Source organism: Cyprinodon tularosa, unplaced genomic scaffold, assembly GCF_016077235.1.
Source record: "Cyprinodon tularosa strain WSP-4 unplaced genomic scaffold, ASM1607723v1 ctg328, whole genome shotgun sequence".
NCBI classification, from domain to species: Eukaryota; Metazoa; Chordata; class Actinopteri; order Cyprinodontiformes; family Cyprinodontidae; genus Cyprinodon; species Cyprinodon tularosa.
In genome coordinates, this window is record NW_024039039.1 from 436,492 (window position 1) to 463,850 (window position 27,359).

The following is a 27,359-nucleotide window of genomic DNA, read 5'->3' on the forward strand; positions in this document are numbered from 1 at the left end:
GAAATAAAAACAATTAATTCACTTTATGTATATAGCACCAAAGGCACTTTACAGACCATTTAACCAGATCCTATAGTTAGATTGGTTCAACACAAAGATGAAAGGCTAATTTCTGTCTCATGTTGCTTAAATATATTTAAAAGGGCCAAAACAATTAATAGGATTAATCAGATTAATCAACAAATAAACATCCTCTACTTTAGTAATCAATTAAACATTTATTGGTGTATACAGACTGTAAAACAGGCCTTTAGCTGATAGAAATTATACCAAGATTGTAAAGAAATATGTATAAATATTTTGCATTTATGATAAAAATGTTTTCTCATGTCAATCTGCTCTATCCTACGGAAGAGGATTAGGGCCAGTGGGAAAAAAAAAAAAAAAGTTAACAGATTTTTAAATTTTATTTCAGTTTAGTATGGGGAAAAAGTCAGAATTCTGACTTTTTTCTCAGAATTCTGACTATTCTCAGAATTCAGACTTTTGTCTCAGAATTCTGACTTTAATCTGAGAATTCTGACGTTTATCTCAGAATTCTGACTTTAATCTGAGAATTCTGACTTTTTTCCATAGCCATGTCTGTTTTAGAGACTAGCTCTCTTGTTTTAATGACCTTCTGCTCCTCCATTAATGAGGGGACCCCTCGGGCACGTAAAAAGTTGCCTAATTCCGTCATTTTCCACCAATGTGTCACTGTTCCTCTCAAACAACTCACATCTTTGTCAGTGAAGCTGAGTGCTCCCACATCCCTTCCTTCATGGTGCCCATCTACATTAAGATCCAAAATTCTGAGATTAAAGTCAGAATTCTGAGAAAAAAGTCAGAATTGAGAAAAAAGTCAGAATTCTGAGATTAAAGTCAGAATTCTGACTTTTACCCCATACTAAACTGAAATAAAATTTAAAAATCAGATAACCTTTTTTTTTCCAGTGGCCCTAATCCTCTTCCGTACTATCCAGAACTCCTCAAGTGTAAAAGTTTTAGTTTAATCTGGTTTAATTTAATAAAAAAATCTTCTTTAAGGAACCTTTGACTATCTGTTTATTAATCAAAAAATAATCAGCAGAATAATCAATTTACAAAATAACCGTTAGCTGCCTATATTTAACATTATAACACCCTATGCAGATTGTTGTTATGGTTTTATCCTGTAGTTAACATCTTAGTGTGTGATTTATTAAAAACCTGGGCACCTTGGGTTTAAAGCTGTGGAGGAGATCTTTGCTGCTGTTGATTGATGCAGTAACGCCTGACAGTTCACAGGTTAAAGCCCCACTCTGTCACTTTGATGACTGGTCCAGATGTGACTAATAAATCTAAATAAAATCAAGATTTTACGCAGATTTTTTATTTTTTTTTGCACTTATTAATCCACCCCTCAATTTGTCGGCTAATGTTGAAGTCAAAGTGGTTTAATTAATTAATCAGCCATCTTGGACCATGCTTGTCCATGTTAACCATGCTTGATGGAGACCTTTGTCTTGTGATGCATGTTTCATCCAGATGTTTGCCTCTTTGCTGCTTCATACACATCGTTTCTCTCAGTGGATCATCTCCAGTGAACGGTTTGTTGGGTGAAGCTGTTTGGGTTTATTTAACCAAACCAATGAAAAGGGAGGAACCCTCTCAAACTGTTTTTAAAATTTTGTCAAAAACCCCAAAGATTCGCTGCTTTGTTGCCTAGAAACTTTGGGAATATTGGAGCAGTTCTAAATTTACAGACAGGAGGGTTGTTAGAGAATGGGAGGATTTTTGGATGGATTTACATTTTGTTCGCTTCATGTGGAACAGGCCTCTGCTTCCCTAACAAAGAAAACATTTAAATGTGTCTGAGCGTCTACTCAGGATCAACCCAAGGAGAATCTGTCTCCATCCGGCTCTTTTCTTTAAAATTGATTTATTTCTACAGAAAGAAATTTTAGTGAAAGAACTCCCAGAAACCTAAAAACAGGCCCGAGAATTAATTAATATTATAAAACAATGAACAAATGTCTACGTAACGTAACTAATTCTTTGGTGTTCTTTTAGACAATTTTAGCTTTTGTTGAAGCTCTGAGGTGTGGCTGAGAAATCCCTCCAAATGTAACCATGGGCTGAATCTGCAGCTAAAGTTGGCCGCTGTCAATCGTTCCCCCTGTTGACTGATGGAGTGGAAATTAGCTTCTAATCCTTCCCAGATTGATGTTCCTTCTCTAAGGATGTTACTGATGTCTTGCCATATAGGTTGTGTGATAACAAACACAAATACTGCATGCTGACAGATGCCGAGACAGATTCCACAGTTTTTTATGTGTTTAAGAGGAAGAAAGCCCTTCATCATCATCTCAGTTATTTTCCTTTCACCAGTAGCTCATGAATGGCTTCCTCAGTCATGAACTTCCCCGAAACTGAAGTCACATGGTATCCAGTCTTAAAAATAACAGGGTGGCAGCGTTGTTTCCCATAAATAATTTATTTATAGGCCCAAAGAGCAGCATCTGCAGCCTGCGGCGCTCACAGAGCAGCGTTTTATTTAAAAAACGACCTCCAAACATGGCTGGAGAGCCCAACCTCTGGAGACGAGCCGTCTGAGAGCCAGCTGCTCATTGATAAAAAGCTCTCCGTCATTTTAACTCCCCGCTTTAATGAGCAATGGTACAGTCTGCAAACACAGAGCAGTAACGCACAGCAACAGTCACTTAGCAACCAGGAGGATGTTGGCCTTCAGTGTGTACACAGCCATAGTGTGGCTGGTAAGGAGGGGAGTTGAGTGGTGGAGTGAGAGTCTCCGTAGCAATGACCATTATTTGAAGCTTTAGTTGAAGTTTTATTTACCTTTCTGTAAAACAGAACCATGATCCCTCTGCAACACCCTGATCCCTCTGCAGAACCCTAATCCCTCTGTAGAACCCTGATCCTTCTGCAGAACTCCGCTCCCTCTGCAGAACCATGATCCCTCTGCAACACCCTGATCCCTCTGCAGAACCCTGATCCCTCTGCAGAACCCTGATCCCTCTGCAGAACCCTGATCCCTCTGCAGAACCCTGATCCCTCTGCAGAACCCTGATCCCTCTGCAACACCCTGATCCCTCTGCAACACCCCGATCCCTCTGCAGAACCCTGATCCTTCTGCAGAACCCTGATCCCTCTGCAACACCCTGATCCCTCTGCAACACCCTGATCCCTCTGCAGAACCCTGATCCCTCTGCAGAACCCTGATCCCTCTGGAACACCCCGATCCCTCTGCAGAACCCTAATCCCTCTGCAGAACCCTGATCCTTCTGCAGAACTCTGATCCCTCTGCAGAACGCTGATCTCTCTGCAGAATGCTGATCTCTCTGCAACACCCCGATCCCTCTGCAGAACCCTGATCCCTCTGCAGAACCATGATCCTTCTGCAGAACTCTGATCCCTCTGCAGAATGCTGATCTCTCTGCAACACCCCGATCCTTCTGCACAACTCTGATCGCTCTGCAGAACCCTGATCCTTCTGCAGAACTCCGATCCCTCTGCAGAACCCTGATCTCTCTGCAGAAACCCGATCCCTCTGCAGAACTCGGATATCTCTGCAGAACCCAGACTCCTCTGCAGAACCCTGATCCCTCTGCAACACCCCGATCCCTCTGCAGAACCCTAATCCCTCTGCAGAACCCTGATCCTTCTGCAGAACTCTGATCCCTCTGCAGAACGCTGATCTCTCTGCAGAATGCTGATCTCTCTGCAACACCCCGATCCCTCTGCAGAACCCTGATCCCTCTGCAGAACCATGATCCTTCTGCAGAACTCTGATCCCTCTGCAGAACCCTGATCGCTCTGCAGAACCCTGATCCTTCTGCACAACTCTGATCGCTCTGCAGAACCCTGATCCTTCTGCAGAACTCCGATCCCTCTGCAGAACCCTGATCTCTCTGCAGAAACCCGATCCCTCTGCAGAACTCGGATATCTCTGCAGAACCCAGACTCCTCTGCAGAACCCCGATCCTTCTGCAGAACCCTGATCCCTCTGCAACACCCCGATCCCTCTGCAGAACCCTAATCCCTCTGCAGACCCTGATCCTTCTGCAGAACTCTGATCTCTCTGCAGAACCATGATCCTTCTGCAGAACCCTGATCTCTCTGCAACACCCCGTTCCCTCTGCAACACCCCGATCCCTCTGCAGAACCATGATCCTTCTGCAGAACCCCGATCCCTCTGCAACACCCCGATCCCTCTGCAGAACCATGATCCCTCTGCAGAACCCCGATCCCTCTGCAACACCCCGATCCCTCTGCAGAACCCTAATCCCTCTGCAGACCCTGATCCTTCTGCAGAACTCTGATCCCTCTGCAGAATGCTGATCTCTCTGCAGAACCATGATCCTTCTGCAGAACCCTGATCTCTCTGCAACACCCCGATCCCTCTGCAACACCCCAATCCCTCTGCAGAACCATGATCCTTCTGCAGAACCCCGATCCCTCTGCAACACCCCGATCCCTCTGCAGAACCCTGATCCCTCTGCAGAACCCTGATACCTCTGCAGAACCCTGATCCTTCTGCAGAACTCTGATCCCTCTGCAGAACCCTGATCCTTCTGCAGAACCCTGATCTCTCTGCAGAACCCCGATCCCTTTGCATAACCCGGATCTCTCTGCAGAACCCAGATTCCTCTGCAGAACCCTGATCCCTCTGCAGAACCATGATCCTTCTGCAGAACTCTGATCCCTCTGCAGAATGCTGATCTCTCTGCAACACCCCGATCCTTCTGCACAACTCTGATCGCTCTGCAGAACCCTGATCCTTCTGCAGAACTCCGATCCCTCTGCAGAACCCTGATCTCTCTGCAGAAACCCGATCCCTCTGCAGAACTCGGATATCTCTGCAGAACCCAGACTCCTCTGCAGAACCCTGATCCCTCTGCAACACCCCGATCCCTCTGCAGAACCCTAATCCCTCTGCAGAACCCTGATCCTTCTGCAGAACTCTGATCCCTCTGCAGAACGCTGATCTCTCTGCAGAATGCTGATCTCTCTGCAACACCCCGATCCCTCTGCAGAACCCTGATCCCTCTGCAGAACCATGATCCTTCTGCAGAACTCTGATCCCTCTGCAGAACCCTGATCGCTCTGCAGAACCCTGATCCTTCTGCACAACTCTGATCGCTCTGCAGAACCCTGATCCTTCTGCAGAACTCCGATCCCTCTGCAGAACCCTGATCTCTCTGCAGAAACCCGATCCCTCTGCAGAACTCGGATATCTCTGCAGAACCCAGACTCCTCTGCAGAACCCCGATCCTTCTGCAGAACCCTGATCCCTCTGCAACACCCCGATCCCTCTGCAGAACCCTAATCCCTCTGCAGACCCTGATCCTTCTGCAGAACTCTGATCTCTCTGCAGAACCATGATCCTTCTGCAGAACCCTGATCTCTCTGCAACACCCCGATCCCTCTGCAACACCCCGATCCCTCTGCAGAACCATGATCCTTCTGCAGAACCCCGATCCCTCTGCAACACCCCGATCCCTCTGCAGAACCATGATCCCTCTGCAGAACCCCGATCCCTCTGCAACACCCCGATCCCTCTGCAGAACCCTAATCCCTCTGCAGACCCTGATCCTTCTGCAGAACTCTGATCCCTCTGCAGAATGCTGATCTCTCTGCAGAACCATGATCCTTCTGCAGAACCCTGATCTCTCTGCAACACCCCGATCCCTCTGCAACACCCCAATCCCTCTGCAGAACCATGATCCTTCTGCAGAACCCCGATCCCTCTGCAACACCCCGATCCCTCTGCAGAACCCTGATCCCTCTGCAGAACCCTGATACCTCTGCAGAACCCTGATCCCTCTGCAGAACTCTGATCCCTCTGCAGAACCCTGATCCTTCTGCAGAACCCTGATCTCTCTGCAGAACCCCGATCCCTTTGCATAACCCGGATCTCTCTGCAGAACCCAGATTCCTCTGCAGAACCCCGATCCTTCTGCAGAACCCTGATCTCTCAGCAATACTCCGAACCCTCTGCAGAACCCTGATCCCCCTGCAGAACCCCGATCCTTCTGCAGAACTCCGATCCCTCTGCAGATCCCTGATCCCTCTGTAGATCCCTTATCCCTCTGTAGAACCCCGATCTCACTTCAGAACTCTGATCCCTCTGCAACACCCCGATCCCTCTGCAGAACCCTAATCCCTCTGCAGACCCTGATCCTTCTGCAGAACTCTGATCCCTCTGCAGAATGCTGATCTCTCTGCAGAACCATGATCCTTCTGCAGAACCCTGATCTCTCTGCAACACCCCGATCCCTCTGCAACACCCCGATCCCTCTGCAGAACCATGATCCTTCTGTAGAACCCCGATCCCTCTGCAACACCCCGATCCCTCTGCAGAACCCTGATCCCTCTGCAGAATCCTGATACCTCTGCAGAACCCTGATCCTTCTGCAGAACTCTGATCCCTCTGCAGAACCCTGATCCTTCTGCAGAACCCTGATCTCTCTGCAGAACCCCGATCCCTTTGCATAACCCGGATCTCTCTGCAGAACCCAGATTCCTCTGCAGAACCCCGATCCTTCTGCAGAACCCTGATCTCTCAGCAATACTCCGAACCCTCTGCAGAACCCTGATCCCCCTGCAGAACCCCGATCCTTCTGCAGAACTCCGATCCCTCTGCAGATCCCTGATCCCTCTGTAGATCCCTTATCCCTCTGTAGATCCCTTATCCCTCTGTAGATCCCCTATCCCTCTGTAGAACCCCGATCTCACTTCAGAACTCTGATCTCTCTGCAGAACCATGATCCTTCTGCAGAACCCTGATCTCTCTGCAGAACCATGATCCTTCTGCAGAACCCTGATCTCTCTGCAACACCCCGATCCCTCTGCAACACCCCGATCCCTCTGCAGAACCATGATCCTTCTGCAGAACCCCGATCCCTCTGCAACACCCCGATCCCTCTGCAGAACCATGATCCCTCTGCAGAACCCCGATCCCTCTGCAACACCCCGATCCCTCTGCAGAACCCTAATCCCTCTGCAGACCCTGATCCTTCTGCAGAACTCTGATCCCTCTGCAGAATGCTGATCTCTCTGCAGAACCATGATCCTTCTGCAGAACCCTGATCTCTCTGCAACACCCCGATCCCTCTGCAACACCCCAATCCCTCTGCAGAACCATGATCCTTCTGCAGAACCCCGATCCCTCTGCAACACCCCGATCCCTCTGCAGAACCCTGATCCCTCTGCAGAACCCTGATACCTCTGCAGAACCCTGATCCCTCTGCAGAACTCTGATCCCTCTGCAGAACCCTGATCCTTCTGCAGAACCCTGATCTCTCTGCAGAACCCCGATCCCTTTGCATAACCCGGATCTCTCTGCAGAACCCAGATTCCTCTGCAGAACCCCGATCCTTCTGCAGAACCCTGATCTCTCAGCAATACTCCGAACCCTCTGCAGAACCCTGATCCCCCTGCAGAACCCCGATCCTTCTGCAGAACTCCGATCCCTCTGCAGATCCCTGATCCCTCTGTAGATCCCTTATCCCTCTGTAGAACCCCGATCTTACTTCAGAACTCTGATCCCTCTGCAACACCCCGATCCCTCTGCAGAACCCTAATCCCTCTGCAGACCCTGATCCTTCTGCAGAACTCTGATCCCTCTGCAGAATGCTGATCTCTCTGCAGAACCATGATCCTTCTGCAGAACCCTGATCTCTCTGCAACACCCCGATCCCTCTGCAACACCCCGATCCCTCTGCAGAACAATGATCCTTCTGTAGAACCCCGATCCCTCTGCAACACCCCGATCCCTCTGCAGAACCCTGATCCCTCTGCAGAATCCTGATACCTCTGCAGAACCCTGATCCTTCTGCAGAACTCTGATCCCTCTGCAGAACCCTGATCCTTCTGCAGAACCCTGATCTCTCTGCAGAACCCCGATCCCTTTGCATAACCCGGATCTCTCTGCAGAACCCAGATTCCTCTGCAGAACCCCGATCCTTCTGCAGAACCCTGATCTCTCAGCAATACTCCGAACCCTCTGCAGAACCCTGATCCCCCTGCAGAACCCCGATCCTTCTGCAGAACTCCGATCCCTCTGCAGATCCCTGATCCCTCTGTAGATCCCTTATCCCTCTGTAGATCCCTTATCCCTCTGTAGATCCCCTATCCCTCTGTAGAACCCCGATCTCACTTCAGAACTCTGATCTCTCTGCAGAACCATGATCCTGCTGCAGTTGATAAAGTGTCTATAAAAATATTAACAACACGCTGTGTTTCTTTCTTTAACATATTTATTGGGATTTTATATTATTGGGACAGACCAATACCAGACATATGAAGTGAAAGGAGGGTAACATATTTTCAGAGTGTAGTCTGAGGTATCACTCATATTTAGTAGAAACCAAGAAACTGAGCAGAGAAGTCAAAGAAAAAGTCCAAGTCAGTCTTTATAAGATCACAGCAGATGTATCAGCAGCTGGCGGTTAGCTTGTGTTTGAGTACTGAGTGAGTGGGATGCTCATGGGTTGAGAGTTTGGCCCGGTACCAGTGGATCTCTGGTTATCCCTACAAACCATCCATCAACCTCCTCCTCTGCTATGCAGGAGGAGCTCATCCAAGTCCTGCATCTTTTTTCCTGAGTTCAGCCTCTGATGGACGAATCTCCCTGCTAAAAGTTGGAGCTCAGATCCATGGAGAGAGTCGGGTGTTACTGAACATTAAACCCTAATGTCAGAGTTAATTTATCAGTCAAACCTGAGGAACAAAGTAACAAAGTACAATTTATTTATTACTGAACTTTTCACTGCAACTAACGAGTATCTTGCCAATCGGATAATATTTCGATTATTTCTATGATTTGATTATTAATAATTGGATAGCCAAAGGTTCCTTAAAGAAGACAAAATAGAACCAGGTTTAGAAAATGTAATTTGTATTTTTGAATATTTTAAAAGTGGGTACTGCAATACTTTAACTTATACTTGTAAGATTTGACTATGAGTATCAATACTTTTACTCAATACTACCGCTGAGTAATTCATCCAGTGCTGACCTCTCTGCATTCAGCTCCCATCATGTGATCCTCAGATAAGGGAGCTGCCTTTTTTATCATTTAGGTTCATGTTTATTAGTCTTGCAAAAGTTATAAAAAATTGCATCCAGTAGAACCATTGTCTATAGATGCAGAACACTGGGAACAGTGAAGCTTCCCAGTGGGGCTCACCTGTTGAAATGAAGCTGAGCATAGGGAGACCAAAGGTCCCAATTTCTTTGGTAGTGACCAACTGAGAAATAAATCAGAACAGCAAAGGGATTAAATGCAAAACATAATAGAAACAAGGTTTAAAGAAAAGAAAAACAGTCAGAACAGAGAGTGTGTAACAGTTTATAACGGGGGGATTACTGTCAGAGATTTCTGTGAAGTTTGACAATTTTTTTTTTCAATTACACTCAATCCACTCCCGAGCTACTTTGACTGTTCCTAGAATAGTTTTATTGATTGTCAGTTTTGGAATTCTGGGATTTTACTTGTTTCCTCCAAAGCGGGTGTGTTTGTCTTTGCTGTCAGAATCATGACCTGCTCGTCAAATTGCTGCGTAGGTCAGAGAAAAATGGACTCTGCTTTAGTCTGAGCTACAGTGGCGTCTTACCAGCACCGTGCATTTCAGTGACACCAGGACTACATGCGACGGGACTGTCAGACAGATCTCACACTAAATCTGTGTTCAGGACTCGGCTTTCTCAGTCTCAACATGTAACATTTTCCCAACAGAATCAGAGATTCTTAGTTAAATAATTTTACAAAGAAATTTAATTAATAACCTGAATATAACTGTTATTGTAGGTTGTTAAGGTATTGTTCTTTTATTGTGCAAAATAATCTAAAAGTAACAAAATGCCAACCATGTTTGGATATTAATATCGATTTCTTGTCAAATTAGAATTTATTCAGCATTTGAGAATCAATACTTTTGACAAGCTTATTCCTGTTACATCATGTTGGATGTTAAACCAACAGAAGAGGTGAAACATTCTGTTTACAGTCAAACACGGTGGTGGTAGGGTGGTGATCTGGGACCGCTCTGATGCTTCAGGACCTGGATTACTTGCTTAGACTTAGGCTATGTTCACATGGCAGCCTGAAGTGACCCAAATCTGATTTGTTTTTGGCCCATATGCGACCTGGATCTGATCTTTTCATGGCAGTCTGAACAACACAGATCAGATTTTTTTCCAGTGCGACCCAGGACACTTGGCTCCGTGGTCCTGAATCCGATCCGAATCTGATCTTTTCAAATGCGACCTGCATCTGGACAGCCAGGTCGCATCCATCCGACCTGAACGCCATTAATACCCAACAAAGGTCACTATTCTGGGTCTTGCTATGAAGAAGCGACAAGAAAAGCAACAACCATGGAGGACGATGATGCGGAGAGCAGTATTGATGTTTAACCATCTAGAAAAGATTTTGTTTTTATGGTTGGGAAAGATCGCTAGATGCGCTCCGGCACTACCATCCATGTTTATTTCCGTAAACAAAGAGTACGCTAGCCTGTGACGTCATTGCGTCCTCTACTGCGCATGTGGGACACTTGCCTTGTATGACTGCAGTTCCCACAGGAGATCAGATATATTTGGAAATGTGAACGGCAACGCAAAAAAATTGGATTTCACTAAAAAATCGGAATAGAGCATCGAAGCCAAGAGTGTGAACGTAGCCTTAGACTTTATTGTCATTTTGTTCACACGGAGTGTATACAAAAAGAAATGTCATTCAGTACAGCTCTCAAGACATTTTAATTGTTTAAAGTGCAGCTGTGATAAAAGGTAGGCAGCAGTGATAAATTTAAACATACGACTGTATATGATTTTAAGATTCCAACATTCAGGGTTGTTTTTTTTTTTATGAACCCCATTTTAAACAACTGTTGGATTCACAAAATGTAGGTTTGCAAATAAATAGAAATTGAGTCTACACAGGAAAGAGATTCAAGCAGCTTCTGCAGGAGCGGAAGGAAAAACCCAACCCAACTTCAAGCTTTCCTTCCCCGAATCCCCTCCTGCAGCCGTCTTTTATTAACAGAACATAACACATGGTTACAAAACAGTATTTGTTCTGACAGAACAATTGATCAGTTCATAAAGACAAGATGCTCCATCAGAATGACAAGGCAGGATGGTCTCCTGACTGAATCATGAGACAGGAGTGGAGCATCCCCTTCCAAAAATGTTTCATAAGCACACATTCATTTTATAATCATCATTGAATAAACCTAACAACAACCTTTAGCAGTGTAATGACAGTTGGGAAGAAACTTTTTTGGAATCTGTTGGAGCTGCATCGGATGCTTCGAAGCCTCTTCCCAGAGGGCAGCAGGGAGAACAGTCCATGGTGGGGCTGTGTGGGGTCCTTTTTTTTTTTTGCTGTAACTGATGAAACCATGTATTCTTCTCTCATCCTAAGATAGTGTTGGACTGGCCTAGTCAAAGTTTGGACTGGTTCAGATTCCCTGACGTGACCTGAAAGAGCCGACTCATGCTGGTGAAAACAATAAGCAGAGCTAAGCTTCATCCAAAAGATCTTTGGTTATCTTTAATGGCAACTGTTGCCGCCGTAGGTAGAACGACCAGCTGCTAGCCTTAGGGGGGTGATTACTTTTCCACACAGGAGGCGTTTGGGGAGCTTGATAGATTATTTCATTCTTTGATAAATGAAATAATCATTTGCTCTCCGGGGCATGGATAGACTGGACCTGCTGAAGTTTCTTCCTCTGCTGGTTTAAGGTCCTGAGCTGTAGGTTTGATCCATGTGGAACAATCGGCCCCCTAAGGTTTTCTAGTCTGTTTATTGTTTGGGTCAGAGTCTCTGTGTTCCAGTGTTTTTTTGAAGGAAAAAGAGGGCAGCAGCAGCAAAGGAGGCGATTTCCTCCCCTACGGTTTTTCCTGGAAGCGTCTTTTCTAGCTTCACTCTTTGTAGCTGCTGCAGATGAGGTGAGACGTCTGTCTCCAGATAAGTGGAAGGCAATGAATGTTGGTGAAGGAGCAGATGGTGTTTTTTTTACTGATCCGCTGTGACCAACAGCCACTTGCAGGGCTTCCTTCTCATTTCTGGATGTTTGGGGATCAGGAAGGGGTTTTGGAATAAAGGCTACTAATGTGTCACAGCTGAACCTGTATATTTATATGAAAGAAAAAAGGTTTGATGTTGAAATCTGTTCTAGATCAATGTTGCACAGATAGAAGTGGTCAATAGAACCCAACTTTCAAGTTATTTTCAGTTTATTAAGTTTCACAGATATTCTTTGCTCAGATTTCATCACCGATATTCAGCTTTTTGTGTTTTTTCTATGACTGGGACAGCGCCTCGACATGGTTCTTCTGTTTAAAGGGGAGTTTTCCTCTCCACTGTCACTGCAAGTATGTGAGGAATTGCTGCAGAGTGAAAAGCCATATTTCCAACAAAATGTCATGCCAAATTTTTTTAAAGATTTCAAATTTATTAGGAAAAAGTATCCATTGGAGCAATTTCACCAGGCAAAGAAAAGTGTTTGGATTACGCTGTGCTGTGATAAACAGGAAGTCGACCAGTAATAGAGCAAGGTTTGAGTGAAGGTGTTTCAATCAGGTTAGATTTATGACTTTATCATGTTGGCTGGTATTAACGACTGTACATGTGATGCAGAGATGTCAGGAGGGACTTATTGATGTAATGTTTGCTTTCAAGACAGCAGAGAGAGAAACAGCTGATCTGTATGACTTTTGTCTCTACATGCTCCAAAAGAAGCAGGAAATCCTGCAGAGTTCATATGGAAGAAGATTAGGGCCAGTGAAAAAAAAAGAAGTTAACTGATTTTTTAATTTTATTTCAGTTTAGTATGTGAAAAAAGTCAGAATTCTGACTTTTTTCCTCAGAATTCTGACTTTTTTTCCTCAGAATTCTGATTTTAATCTCAGAATTCGGACTTTTTTCTCAGAATTCTGACTTTTTTATTGTCAGAATTCAGTCAGAATTCTGAGAAAAAAGTCCGAATTCTGAGATTAAAATCAGAATTCTGACTTTTTTCCCATGTTAAACTGAAATAAAATTTAAAAATCAGTTAACTTTTTTTTTTTTCAGTGGCCCTAATCCTCTTCCGTAAGTTCATGACTCAATGCGATCCGCTGGTTTTTTAAGAGTTTTGGTCATTTTTTCTGACTTTTCACACAATCTCCCTTGGAAGATCGGAAACTCTTTTCTTTTTTTTTTTTACATGTGAATAGGACTGAGTATTTTCGCCAAAGTCCTGAATCGATTCAATTTTGATTCAATCTGTTTTTACTGTTTTTTTTCCTGTCACATTAAACACAAAGTGCAAACTTGTAAATCAGACAGTTTAAACATGAGATGTGAACAAAACTGTCTAATAAGTGCAAACTTGTTTGTGAAAAGTGAAAAAGTGAAGCCTCACACGAGCAAGCAGACGTGATTCAGCAGACATTAATGAGCTGGATTATCTTCAATGCACAAACCATATTTACAGCGTTGTCTTTAAAAACTACAGCGTGTTGTCTGGTCAGCCCCCATTTGTTAATGTCTTCAATTAACCTATTAGCTATAATTGCAGCTATCTAGCTTGAAGTAATCTTGAATGTATCTTTCCTGCTTATTTGAATGTGAACGTCACGCGGGTCACTATAAAACGAATCGATCTCATTCCCTAGACATCGATTTTGCAAAAATATAAAGGAATTGATTCAAAATCGATTAAATCGATTTTTTTACCCAGCCCTACATGTGAATAACTCATCTCTGCAGAATGACTGAGTTCAGATAGTTTGGACCTGAACTCATGACCCCTCCTGATTATTTAGTAGTAATAAATTCTTCTCTGTGGTCGTTTCTGATTTATTTTCATCAGCTGACTGCCACAGATGATCAAGGAGGTGCATTGGGCTTTTCATGTCCCTGTCAGGCCTTTGTAAACAGCTTTTCATGGTGACAGAATGGATTAGCAGAGCGTCCCTACCACATTAATCTTAACCGGTCAGATTATAATTGATTAATCAGATTAAAGCACGTCAGGCTGGGATATTCACATCGGACCAGAATGAATTGAGTTATTAGATTGGGTTTACGCTGAGCTAAACGCTCCGGAAGATGCTTAATGTAGAGGAACTGTTGTAATGGTTATGATAATGATAATGGCTTCTGAATCGGCGCTTCGGCTTCACACACATCTATCCTGTGTGGGACTGCTGCCTGTGTGCTGCTGAGCTATTGATTTAACAGTTTATTCTCAGCTGTAAAGCTGCTGCTCCGCTGCTGTTTTCCTTCTTGTATTTGACAGGCTGTTTGGCCGTTTCATGGCCTTCAGGCAGCGTCTCTCTTTTCCCCTTTTTTCATCATAAAAGCTGCCCTGAAAAACCAACTCAATCTCACTGTAAATCGCTCGCATGTCTAATCCATATTTGTGTTTAATAGCCATGTTCACACCCGCTCCCCGACACAGAAACACATCAATGCCTCTAATTGACTGCATGAAACTGATAACAGACGTATTGATTGATCTCCCAGGGGAGCATTTGGAGCCTCTGCATTAGGAGACGTTAGTTTCTCCTTTACTTTCATTACATTTGCTAATAATACACACTTTTTATCATTTTAAACAAAAATGTTTTTCTCTTTTCATTTGTTGTTCATTGTATTTGAGTTTTTTTCCTATTCAATACATTCTGCAAAAAAGAGTTTTAAATATGTTTGTCAGAAATATTGATCCTAAAAAAGTCCCTTTAATTAGTATTTAACCCTTTATAGGGTCATAACTTCACTAAAAACGATCTAGAAAGAAGTAAACATTTCTTAAAATATTTACTCTTTTTTTTAATAAAAAAACCAATAAATACATTTTAAAAAATAATAAATAAATAAATAAATAAAAAATTTTTAAATAAAAAAATATATATATTTACTCTTAATTTGAGCAGCTAAATGAGATAGTTTGCCAATGGAGTGAGTATTTTAGCTCTTAAAAGAAGATAATTAGATTACTTGAAATAAGACATTGTGTTTTCTTATTCTAAATGTAAATTGTCTTATTAGTTGTGTCTATCCAACAACAAATGCACTTATTTTAAGGAAAAATGGCTTATCTAGATTTAAATTTTTTCCAGCGCTCAAGCCAATAGTGTTTTGAAATCCAGTACAAGACCTTGTAACATTCAAAAAATATTGATATTTTCATGGCAAAAATGAATTTCAATGTAATAACAAGAAACGCCAACTTGCCCGAATATATTAAGAAAAATAACAAAAGTGCTTCTATAAGAAATCATGCACTGGAAAAAATCTAAATCTAGATAAGTCATTATTTCTTAAAATAAGTGCAATTTTTCTTGGATTGAGGAGGAAAAAGATCCACTTGGAACAAGACTATTTACATTTAAAATAAGAAAACACAATCGCATTGTCTTATTTCAAGTGCATTTTATCTAAATATCTTATTTTAAGAGTAAAAGCATTCATTCCATTGGCAAAATATCTCACTTACCTACTCAAATTAAGGGTAAATGCATGTAATTTTAAAAATTTTGACTTATTTCTAGATTGTTTTTCCAGTGTGACAAACACTCTGACAGTGAAAGAAACACATTTTTTTGGTACAACATAATCTCAGAGGCATTAATACTGATACTGGCACTGGCACTTTTTAATTTATAAACCTAAATATAATTGTTAACTCAGCTTACTTTTAAATTTTATTTTTCAACTTTTCAATTAGCTTTTATCTTTTTTGTTGACTTTTTTTTTCTACAACTTAATTTCCAGTAGGTAATATATAATTCAAGGGCTCATCTAATTGGTAAAATTTCAAAATAAGATGTACAGCCATGTAGCAGAATCTTTGCTGATTGGCTGGATATAGATCTTGTGCTTCTAGACCTCACTGAGCGACGGGGGGAACTCTATTTGTAAGGGGTATGCAAATGATCAAAAACAGTAACCTTCCACTTTAAAGGATTAGTATTTTCGTTAGTATAGTACGTAGTAATAGTTCGTTAGTCGTGACACAGCAAGTTTAATTTAAGACAAAGCTGGTGATAATCAGTAATTTTGTTATTGCTCAATTCTTAAATTTTGTTTATATATTATTAGATTCTTTTTGTTAGAATATGTATTTCTTTACATTAAAGTATAAAGAATACAACATTTTATTTGATTGATGGAATTAAATGGTACAAAAAAACTGTAAATATTGCATATATTATGTATGTTTTTGTTAAAAAAAACTGTAAAAAAAATCTCTTTAATTTTATGTTTATTAGTTCTTAATTGGTTTTATAATTTTAAAGTTAAATAACTGTCATCCACTATAATCATTTTCTAAAGATTCGTAGATTTCCATCAACCAATGAGATTTCTAAGCATAAACTGTAGGTGATTGTAGAAATAATTTCATTCACTGAAAATTGTTTAAGCAGAAAATGATTTATTAATGACTCAAAAAAGAAAACGTTGCAGATTTGACACGTGGGAGTTTTTTCTGCCTTTAATGTCTTTATTATTCTTACATGACATAATAAATGTGTGAAATAAAAAGCTTATTCCTACATTTCTATGACCGCCTTAAATCATGCATAATTGATCTATAAAATGAGACTTCAGAAGCATGTGAGTTTCCTTAGCGTCCCAGAGGCTGATTGGAGGAAAGACAAGTTATTCCTTGTTTACAAAAGAGGGCACTAGAAATGTATCCCCTAAAGGTAAATATGCTCGGGGGGGAGGGGGTTGTAAGGCATCACATCCCCAGTCCTTATAAATCTCCGTCCCAGCATGCATTGTGAATAGGGAAGAAGAAAAGGCTCTTCACCGTGTGTGGGTTCACGTGCATCTCTCTGTTAGCGCGTTCATCCTTCCAGCATCATTGCATAATGCAAAAAAAAAAAAAAAAAAAAAGCTATAAGAGAAATAAGGTTGAGTGTAGAAGAGCATGAGGTCAACCTGAAACAATCGTCTGACTCTTATCTGCTCACAGCCAAGCCTGCAGCATCGTAACGCCGCTTCATTTTCTCTTCCTTCACCTCTTCAGGGCAGTTTTTCTGTCATCGCTTCATCTGAGCCTCATCTAGAAGAAGAGAGGAGAGGCCTGAAAGGAAACAGAGAGCAGGATTACCATCCAGCATTGGTCAGATGTAATTATACAACCGTTAATTAGATCGAAGCATCCATGAGGGCACGGAGGTGCATGTTTGGAAGGTTAATTTCTGCCTGCTGTGGTTTTTGCAGCCCTGTCTGTCTCCAGCTGAAAGTTCTCTTCTCTAAATCCTAAAATCTGCACTGATGAGGATTTAAATTAGCATTTCTCTGGCTGAGATTTAATGAAAGCTTTTAGGTTTTTGATTGTGTTAGAGTTGAAAGCAGTAGCGTAGCGGTCCCTGGAGAGGTGGGTATACTCACATTCTTTTTTTAATCCAGAAACAATGACATGTAAGACCGCTCTATTGTTAGGATAATTAACATTGATTACATGTGAGTTTATTACACCTTAATATTACCTGCCTGTTGCGTGTCAGAACTGATATTTACACCAGTAGTTTATCTAATCAGGCCACTTCCGCGGTCCGGCTATATACAGTTATAATCTTCATTCTGTTCGTGGCAAAGATTCGGGAAAAGAAAAAAGTGTAATATTTTGATAAGGCTGGAGCCATGGATGTCTACTCACCTGCTAACGTGTGTGATGTAATGATGTGGCAGACTGGAGGTGTATAAAATGCAGAGATGGGAAGTAACGAAGTACAAATACTTCGTTACTGTACTCAAGTAGATTTTTCTGATATTTTTACTTTACTTTACTACTTATTTTTATGGCGACTTTTTACTTCTACTTTTTTACACAAATATCTGTACTTTCTACTACTTACATTTTAAAAAATTGGCTCGTTACTTTAGTTTTAAATCATTTCAATGGAGTTACCGTTATTATTTTTCACGCCATCAATACCAAATTCAATCTAATTGGATGGGAATCTACGTTGCATTTGACGCACCACTACAAGATGAATCGACAGATTCGGCGGTATTCATTCGCAGCAAATCATTGCAGCTTGGTGGCGGTGGCGTTAGCATAGTAGCATGGACGACGAGATGATTGAAAATGAACACAACGGAGATCTAGTCCTATTGGCAGACATCCATTTAAAATGTAGGCAACGGCATGAAAAAAGTGGTTTCTACTTTTACTTTTATACTTTAAGTAAATTTACAAGCCTGTACTTTGTTACTTTTACTTGAGTAAAAAGTTTAATCAGTACTTCCACTTTTACCAGAGTATTTTTTAACACAAGTATCTGTACTTTTACTCAAGTACGGAAAGTGAGTACTTTTGCCATCTCTGATAAAATGCCTCTTTAACTGTTAATCGGGGCCCGGTTGGTAAGCAGCTGCCTTCTGTAACTCTAAGCAACTTCTCTGATCTGAGTAAGATCAGGGTTCCCGCGGGTCCTTAAAAAGTCTTAAAAGGCATTGAATTCTTCAAAATAAAACTAAGGCCTTAATTGGTATTAAAATGTCCTAAATCAGTCTTTTCGTAGGTCTTAATTTTTAAAACATCATAAATAGGACTATTTTTATTACGATTTATTTTTGTAATCTAAATAAAACGTTAAAATTGACAATTATTTATTTTTTTTATAAAAAAAAAATTACAGCTCGCCATTATTGGTTCCGTCCCGATATCGGAACCAATAAAAGCGTTGTTGCGGCCGGGACATTTGGGAGATGCGCCATTAACTTTTTGTATGGAAAATACGAGCAAGTGTAAATGTAACCAAAATTGTCTCCAACCAAGAGTTTTCTCCATGGATAAAACCAGGGAACATACATGAGGCTCAGAGGATTTTGTGCAAGAAGTCATTCAAGCTCAGAACGATGGGAATTAAGGCAGTGGAGTCGCACATGCGAAGCACGAAACACAAAGCATCAAAATGGAGTTACAGAGAAACAGCTGGTATTTCTCAGTTTAGTTCCACCCTTGTCTCTGCAACGCCTCCACTTATCACCAAATCAAACATACTAAGAAAACCATACAAAGAAAAATAGCTGCAAAAAAGACTTAGCACTGGTTATGTTGGGGCTTTAAAACTGATTTGTTTTGTTCCCTGCTAAAACAAAGTTTGTGAATTCAGTTAAATAATTGTTCAAATATATCTGTCATTTGTGTGTTTTTAGCTTTCTTCCTGTATGGGAAGCTTTTCAACATTTGAAACATTAGTGCAGTGGTTTATGTTATAATAAACCTTTGGGTTAAGTTGTTGCAAGCAGGTTTTTCTTGTGTTTCTTGTGAATTTGGTCTTAAATTTTTATTTCAAGTGGCATTAAAAAGTCTTAAAAAGTCTTGAATTTAACTTGCCTTATGCTGTAGGAACCCTGAAGAATACAATTTCTATCCAAATCTCTTGTCATGTCTCATGGTTATTTAATACTGCCTTCTGTGGGTTTTTGCAGCCCTGACTAAGTCTCCAGTTCTCTTTTTCTAAATTCTGAAATCTGCACTGATGATGACAGCAGAAGCACTTATATTTGCATTTCTCTGCCTGAGATTTAATGAAAGCTTTTAGGTTTCTGGACGACACCGCTGGTTGAAAGACTGTGTCGTCTGCATGACACGAGGATGAAATGTCCTTTGAAAGACCAAACAAAGACTGAACTAATAAAAGTTTCCTCAGCTGGGAGGGTGAGTGTGGAAACAGGATTCAACTTTTATTATCAGCCAAGGTAAAGCTATGGGGGGCAGCTTGGTGCACGCTGCTTCTAGATGAGAAATTATTCCTGAGGAGTCTGGGGAATGATTGGAAACTGCAGCAGGTTCTGGGATGCTTCCCTCAATCTGCTGACAGGTTTCTGTTCTGGTCCCTGAGCTGTCGGCTCTCTGCAGCTATTGCTGTGTCAAAAACACTCTGGTGTTTCCCAATCGCCTCAAAATACATTAGGCTCACAGGAGAAGCCATGCATGGTTTTGTTATTTTGAGTAGAAATAAAAATATGAAGTAGTGATTCTAAGGTTGATTTTTTTTATTCTCCAAACAATAAATTATTCCCAGATTCATTGTAAATGTTGCAGGATGACCTCAACCCCACTTCCCTTTGCATCTGAGTTAAGCCTGTTTTTTTATTTCTTCATGCCACCTTAAATACAGCCTCCCATTACTCTTTAATGCTGTTTTAGATATGGTTATTAGTCTCCTGCTGGATCCTACAGCTCTATATTGTAAATCAGCAAGCTGGTCAAGCTCCTGCTTTAAATTTTTACACTGATGATTATTTTTATTTTTTATTCTTGACATCTAAGTGTCTGCAACATTTCCACAAAACCAAAACGTGATGAAAGTCGAAAAAATATGATTCACTGATCCATTTTTATTTATGTAGCACCAATTCACCTCATGTCATCTGATGCCGCTTTAAAGATAAGCTTCAACCAGATCATCCAGTTAGATTGGTTTAAGGTTTTTTAAGGAAAACCAGCAAATTCCATCAACTCACTGACTTTGCAGGATTCTGACCTCCTGGCTGAGTAAGTGGCACAAAAGACATTTGCTTGCATTGTTAACGTTACAGAAATTGCATAAAAACGACAATATGCAGAGGAAGAAAGGAAGAGAGGAAAAAGCCCTTTAAACGGGAAGATGCCTCCAGCAGACAGGTGGCTCTGTTTAAAAAAGAAAGAAGCAGATGAGGTATAAGCCAGCTTCCACGTATATGGAATGAAAGAGAGCACATCCAGTTGGTCACAGTAAAAGCTGAGTCAATTTTTAAGTCTAGGAGAGAAACCGGATCAAACACTAAAAGAAACAAAAAAATACCCAATTCTATCATCTAGAAACAAAGGTGTTGATGGCAGCAGCACAACTGATATTTCTCTCCAGGATGGAGTCACAGCCAAACAGGAACAGACCAGATGAAGCTACTATGAGAAAAAGCAGAGAGAGCAGAACATTAGAGATTGAATTAACAGATAGCAGATTGAATGAAGCAGAATGATGAAATGGGGGTCCCTATGTCCCCCAGAAGTCTAAGCCTATAGCAGCTTAACTATAGAGATAGCTCAGGATAATCTGAGCCACTCTAACTATAAGCTTTATCAAAAAGGAAAGTTTTAAGCCTAGCCTTAAAAGTAGACAGGGTGTCTGCCTCACGGACTAAAACTGATAGTTGGTTCCACAGGAGAGGAGCCTGATAACTAAAAGATCTGCCTCCCATTCTACTTTTAGAAATTCTAGGAACCACTAGTAAACCTGCAGATTGAGAGCGAAGTGCTCTGTTAGGAACATAAGGAACAATCAGATCTCTGATATCAGATGGAGCTTGGACATTTAAGGCTTTATATGTGAGAAGGAGGATTTTAAATTCTATTCTGGATTTAACAGGAAGCCAATGAAGAGAAGCCAGGATAGGAGAGATATGATCTCTCTTTTTCATTTTCATCAGAACTCTGGCTGCAGCATTTTGGATCAGCTGAAGGCTTTTAACTACGGTTTGTGGACTTCCTGATAGTAAAGAATTACAATAGTCCAGCCTTGAAGTAACAAATGCATGGACTAGTTTCTCAGCATCACCCCTGGACAGGAGATTTCTAATTGTTGAAATATTCCACAGGTGAAAGAATGAAATTTTAGAAACCCGTTTGAACATTTTAAATCCCTAATGATGGTTGTTTTATTTGCCCCTGTCACAGGTGAACCAGGAGAATGTGGTGAAGGTGGGCCACAGGCAGGTGGTCAACATGATCCGCCAGGGAGGAAACCGGCTCCTGATCAAAGTGGTGACTGTGAGCCGGAATCTGGACCCTGAAGACACGGCACGCAAAAAAGGTACAAACTGGGAGTTTTTAATGGAAACCTTGCAGAGGCACACTGGGTTTTACTGACTGGCAGAAGTTCAAACACAAAGTAAAAAGTCAAGGAACTGTGAGTTTCAGGTATGAAAGAGCAAAGCACAACCGTAAATCCGTTCTTAGAGTAAATAAGGTGTAAAAATCTTTCTTCTGGGTGAATCCGCCAGCAGCCAACCTCCAGCATTAAGACACCCTCCCTGTTGTAAAGCAGATATCCAACAGATTTTCTGTTATGTCATAAAATCCCTGTGAAGCAGCAAGGAACATGACTTCCTCCAGCCTCAGATTACAGACAGTAAATGTGTCTCCTTAATATTCAGCTCAGGGCCGAGGCTTAGCAGCCGCTGTTCTAACTGGGGTTTCAGTTACTGTATGTTGAGGAGTCTGATTAAGAGTAGCTCGTTTTAGTCTCAAATATGTCAGTTTTAACAGTTTTTGGAAGCAGCTTCTTTCCAGTATTGGTCTGTATTTAGCTCCTGTCCCAATCCACACCGCATGATTCAGTTTTCCCATTGCTTGATTGTTGGGAATATTGCATTCATGGTGGTTTTTCATTAGAATAAGTTTATCTTATTGGAGCAGTTCAGAGCAAAGGCAGGTTAGATATTTAGCATTTTTTTAGATATTGGCCTCAGAGGCGTAGCTAGAAGGGTGGCCAGGCAATAACCAATGTACACCGAGGGGTGGCCGAAAGCGGATTGGCACCAGAACCTCACTGTCAATCTAAACTGTTCCAACAGGAAAATTAACAAGCAAAACATCCACATTTTCTAAATAAAGACAAACTATACTTTCCTACAGCCTTTGCTAAAAAATAGACACATATATTTAAACATCTGTAATTTTTTGATTAAAAGGTATACTGGATGACACTCAGTTTTGAGTTCTGTGGCGTAAATCAATCATCATTGTTATTACTAACCTACTTGTATCAATAAACGTTCTACATAAATCAATTTAAATTGTTATTTATCTTTGATTTCACTGAAGACTCCTAGATGACTTGCAGAGACACATATTTTTCTCTTTACCCCATATAACACAAAACCAAGCTCTGAAAAGAGCAGGAATTCTGTGCTTATCATCTTTGCTGTTAGTATATTGATGTGTATAATTAACCACAAAAAATAAAATGTTTTGAATATTCCACTTGAGAGTATAACTGTTGCCACCATCTGTCTTAGAGGGAAATAAATGATAGGGGTGGCCACAGGGGTGGCCAATGATCGGCTACCCTGGCCCCCCATCTAGCTCCGCCCCTGATTGGCCTATTTGTGAACATAAATAATCAGTTATGCACAGAGTTAGTTAGGATGTTTTTTTCGGCTCACCTTGTCATAGCTTTGTCTTCTGTTTTCCAGGCTTCTCAGAGCTTTGAATTGTCTTAAATCTATGCCTATTGGGCCACATGCAACATTTTCTCAATTTTGTTGTAAATTTTCTCCAACCATGAGCTCTTACGACTCGTCACATCAGATTCCACAAATGTTCTGAACTTCAGTAAATGATTCTTTTGAACCTAATGCAGTCCACCTCTGGACTTAATGCAGCTTTTATAGTTTTTGTTCCAGATTAGTGTAGCATAAGAACTAAAAGATGTTGCTTCATGTTTGGTTCCGGTTCTGCAGAGTAGAATAGAGCTAGTAGACCTGAGAGGTCTGGGTGATCAGTCCACTGACAACTAGTCTGGCATGTCATTTGGAGCTCAGCCATTCAGTGATTTATAGACACGAACCGAAGGATTTTAAAGATTATGAAGGAAAGACTTCAGAACCTGGCTAATGTTCTCTACAGCATCTGGATCAGCCGCAGCTATCTGATCTTCTTTCTTAGTTCTAGTGAGGATGCAAGCAGCAGCATTCTGGATCAGCTTTAGCTGTCTGATCTTCTTTCTTAGTTCTAGTGAGGATGCAGGCAGCACCGTCTGGATCAGCTGCAGCTGTCTGATCTACTTTCTTAGTTCTAGTAAGAATGCAAGCAGCAGCATCTGGTTCATTTGGATTAGCTGCAGCTGTCTGATCTTCTTTGTTAGTTCTAGTGAGGATGCAGGCAGCATCATCTGGTTCAGCCACAGCTGTCTGATCTTCTTTCTTACTTGTAGTCAGGATGCAGGCAGCAGCGTTCTGGATCAGCTCTAATTGAACCTCTTCAAGGTTCATGTCTGAGTTCATCACTATCGCAAGATTTAGATTATCCTTTATCTAAAAAAGCTGTGTATTATCTCGATTAGGGTGTAGCCAGTGATGCCTCCTCTTTTCCAAACAATATGTGTATCATGTAATGATGCAGCAGGGTGTGACTCTGCACATCTAAAAAAGGTTATTTCAACGGATATATGGTCGGTGGTTTTTTACTAGTTTAACTGAAGCTATGTGCTAAGTTTTTAAAGTTCTTCTTTTGGTCAAAATGCAATTAATTCAGTTTTGTTTTGATCCAGATGAGCAAAAATGTTGGCACATCCATGCGTTGATTTCTTCTATGCATTTATTGACAGTCAGAATCGGATCTCGGTCACTTGTTCACATCTTAATCTGCAGATGGCATAGTTACGGTAACTGATTTTTTTTTTTTTAAACTGAGTTGTGGGGAGCATGTAGGTATTGAATAGCAGGGACCCTAACATTGATCCATGGGAAACTCCAAATAGGGTTTTTGTGGTCTCTGAAAAGTATGTAAAGATACATACTGTGCATTTGAAGCAGTGTGTTAAATGTGCTTTAATGAAATGCAGTGTCATTTAATGCACTGAGGTCCAATTAAAGCAGCACTGTGTCGTCTCTCCTCAGAACACTTCATAGAAACATTCAGCATAATAATAATTATTTTATATATCAATCTCTCTCTCACTGTGTTCCTCAGCTCCTCCACCACCAAAGAGAGCCCCCACCACCGCCCTGTCCATGCGCTCCAAGTCCATGACCTCAGAGCTGGAGGAACTCGGTAAGAGCTGCATTGTTGTTCCTTCTACTGTCCGTAACATCAGGAAGTGTTTCTAACAGCACCCCTCTCCTTTTCCTGTTCCTTCTCGTCCTCATTGGTTGGTTAACCTCACTGTAGTGGATAAAGGTAAGCAGTCAATGCTGCAGAGCCTTCCTACCCGCCTGCATCATCCACCGGCATCTAGCGGCTGAATGAGGCTTTGCTTTAGTTTGGACTTGATGAAAGATGAAAAGCGCTTTTCCCTCCCTCCTCATCTGCTGCCCTCCTTTTCCATCATGCATGGAGGCTCTTACTGCTCTAAAACATGTCCGTCATCAGTGTGCTGGTTTGGCTGCTTTCCCTCTTTAGGTTTTTGTTTTTATATTTGTATGGTGAGTCCCAGGTTTCAAAAGAAAAACGCTGTCCCGCCCTGACTCCTGCTGACACAGTCGCCAGTCAGCGATTCTGAGATCAGAGGACAACACGTTGGAGCCGAGGAGGGAATGAGGGAGGGAGGGTTGAAGGGAGCAAGTTTTGGACAGGACGAGGACTCAGCTGATGTTTCCACATGAATTCAGTTTGCTTTAACGCATTAGAAAGGTGCACTAGGGTTTGGAATTTGCAACACTAACTAACTGTATAAAACAATAAAATAGTAATGGTGGAAAAGTGCCACTCATCCGTCAGCAGTAGAGATGGAGCATGTGGAGGTTAGCAGTTATTTCCTAGCTTTAAGAAGAAGTTAAAGAGTTCTGGGTCAGAAGCATGTTTCATGTTACAGGAATCCCATGAATTGGAATATAGGGATGATCAACTGGCCTCTTCAGGGTCACATTTGTCCTGTAAACGTGTGAAATGTGCCTCTAGCCTCGTGAGACCATCCTGAACTCGCGAGCTTTCAAGGTTTCCCTCGCAGATCATTCTGGCTACTTTCCGTTAAAGAAAATTTGGAGCCGTTCACCAAACGAACGTCCAATCAGCGTTGGCTTTGAGGCGGGTTAAGGTGTGACGCAACGAGAAGCGCGACAGTTCATTCTAAAGAACTTTAGGTGATGAAACTAGCGTTAGCGTGGCTGTCGAGCAAATTTTATCGGAATTACAGAGTATTTCTTCACTGAAAGAAGAACAAAACACTGCTCTGGAGGCTTTTCTCAGAGGAAAAGAGGTTTTTGCTCTTCTCCTGACTGGTTTCGGCAAGAGTTTGATCTATCAATTGGCTTGTGCCTGGCTTGTCGTTGTGTTTTCGTTGTCGCTCTGTTAGTACGTCATATTCTTCATTGATCTAATTGGTTTATTTGGCCCGTCTATCACCAACATAGGCCAATCAGCAAACTAGTATTTTCGCCCCTTCCCAAAATTACTTCACGAAAGGTTTCCAGATGGATACGCGGAGCAAATCCATCTGGCGGAGTCAGGTTAATGTGCCTCCATGTCATGGTTGAATGATATAAGGAAAGATTGTGAGATTGAATTGAAATGTCTCAACATGTAGTGAAGCATTTTCCCGAGAGCTGCTGGACTGAGAGTTTTCAGCCTTCAGCCGTCCTTTATTTGGATTCTTCACCCTTAGGTTGAGGCCGAATGTCTGGGGATGCTGGACCAGAACCAGACTGGATGTTCTGGTATGTTGTGGTCTGAGCTGTGGCTATGATGGAAAGGTATCTCTTCATCAGTTCCGCCCCATTGTGCATGTCTCCCCATAGCATCATGCTACCACCACCATGCTGGACAGTTGGTAGAAGCCTCAAAACCCAAGTGCAGCTTTTGTGTTTAGGCAGCTCAGTCTTTCTCTGTCTTGTTTCTTAATGGGAAGGATCTCTTTGGTGGTTTCCAGCTCATGGAAGGCTGCCTGGGTCATTCTCCGGTTGAAGAGGTTGAAATGTTGCTACAGCAGAACGATGATCTCAAAAAGCCACTCCAGTTGGATTTGGGTTGGATAAAGTAGGCTAACATTAAACTTCTGGGAGAAGTTCTGGTCTGTATCTGGAAACCATCCAGTTTACAGGTACAGCTTCTGCAGAGAGATGGTTAGATATCCTACCAGAATGGTACCAGTAGCTTACCAACAGACATTCTTCCAAATAGTAGTGGGTGTGCACAGCTTGTTTACCTTTTAGCCCGTATTTTTTGCTCCGTGGTTCAGAGAAAACCCAGAATAGTTTATAAATCATGAACCTAGTTCCTGCTTGATTGGACCTAGACTGTGTATCTTTTCCCATCCTGGAAAATGAACAAATCACAAAGCTCTAAGGTGCACTGACTTTACGATTGGACACCTTCTGAAGCTTAGCCTGAAAGTTTAACAGCTTAATAAATCACATAGCTTGATGCACTCAAGAGCTTCTGAGACAGAATCAAATGAATTAAAGGATGTCTGGAAATCTAATCCAGTAAATCAGAAGCCATGAGACCGGAGAGAGCAAACCTGAAGCCAGTTAATGATGCTGGGACTTTCTGTTTTACTAATCGGACTGATACCAATATGTCAACATGAATAACAATGGCTGATACTAATCTTAATGCTTATAAGATTAGTATCAGCTAAGATAAGATCCACCTCCTGCTGTAAAGGTGGTTAGCAGCACCAAATTCCTGGGGGTTCACATCATAGACAACCTC

At 41.8% G+C, this 27,359-nt stretch overlaps 1 protein-coding gene across 1 annotated transcript in view; it reads left to right on the plus strand.

Annotated features, from left to right (window-relative positions):
- LOC119788861 (SH3 and multiple ankyrin repeat domains protein 2-like) overlaps positions 1-27,359 on the plus strand; it is a 381,590-nt gene that overhangs the window by 318,601 nt on the left and 35,630 nt on the right. The window contains exons 18-20 of the mRNA XM_038293549.1: positions 21,663-21,798; positions 24,681-24,761; positions 24,879-24,887. Coding sequence (XP_038149477.1) covers positions 21,663-21,798; positions 24,681-24,761; positions 24,879-24,887 — 226 coding nt within the window. The remainder of the gene's footprint in view (positions 1-21,662; positions 21,799-24,680; positions 24,762-24,878; positions 24,888-27,359) is intronic.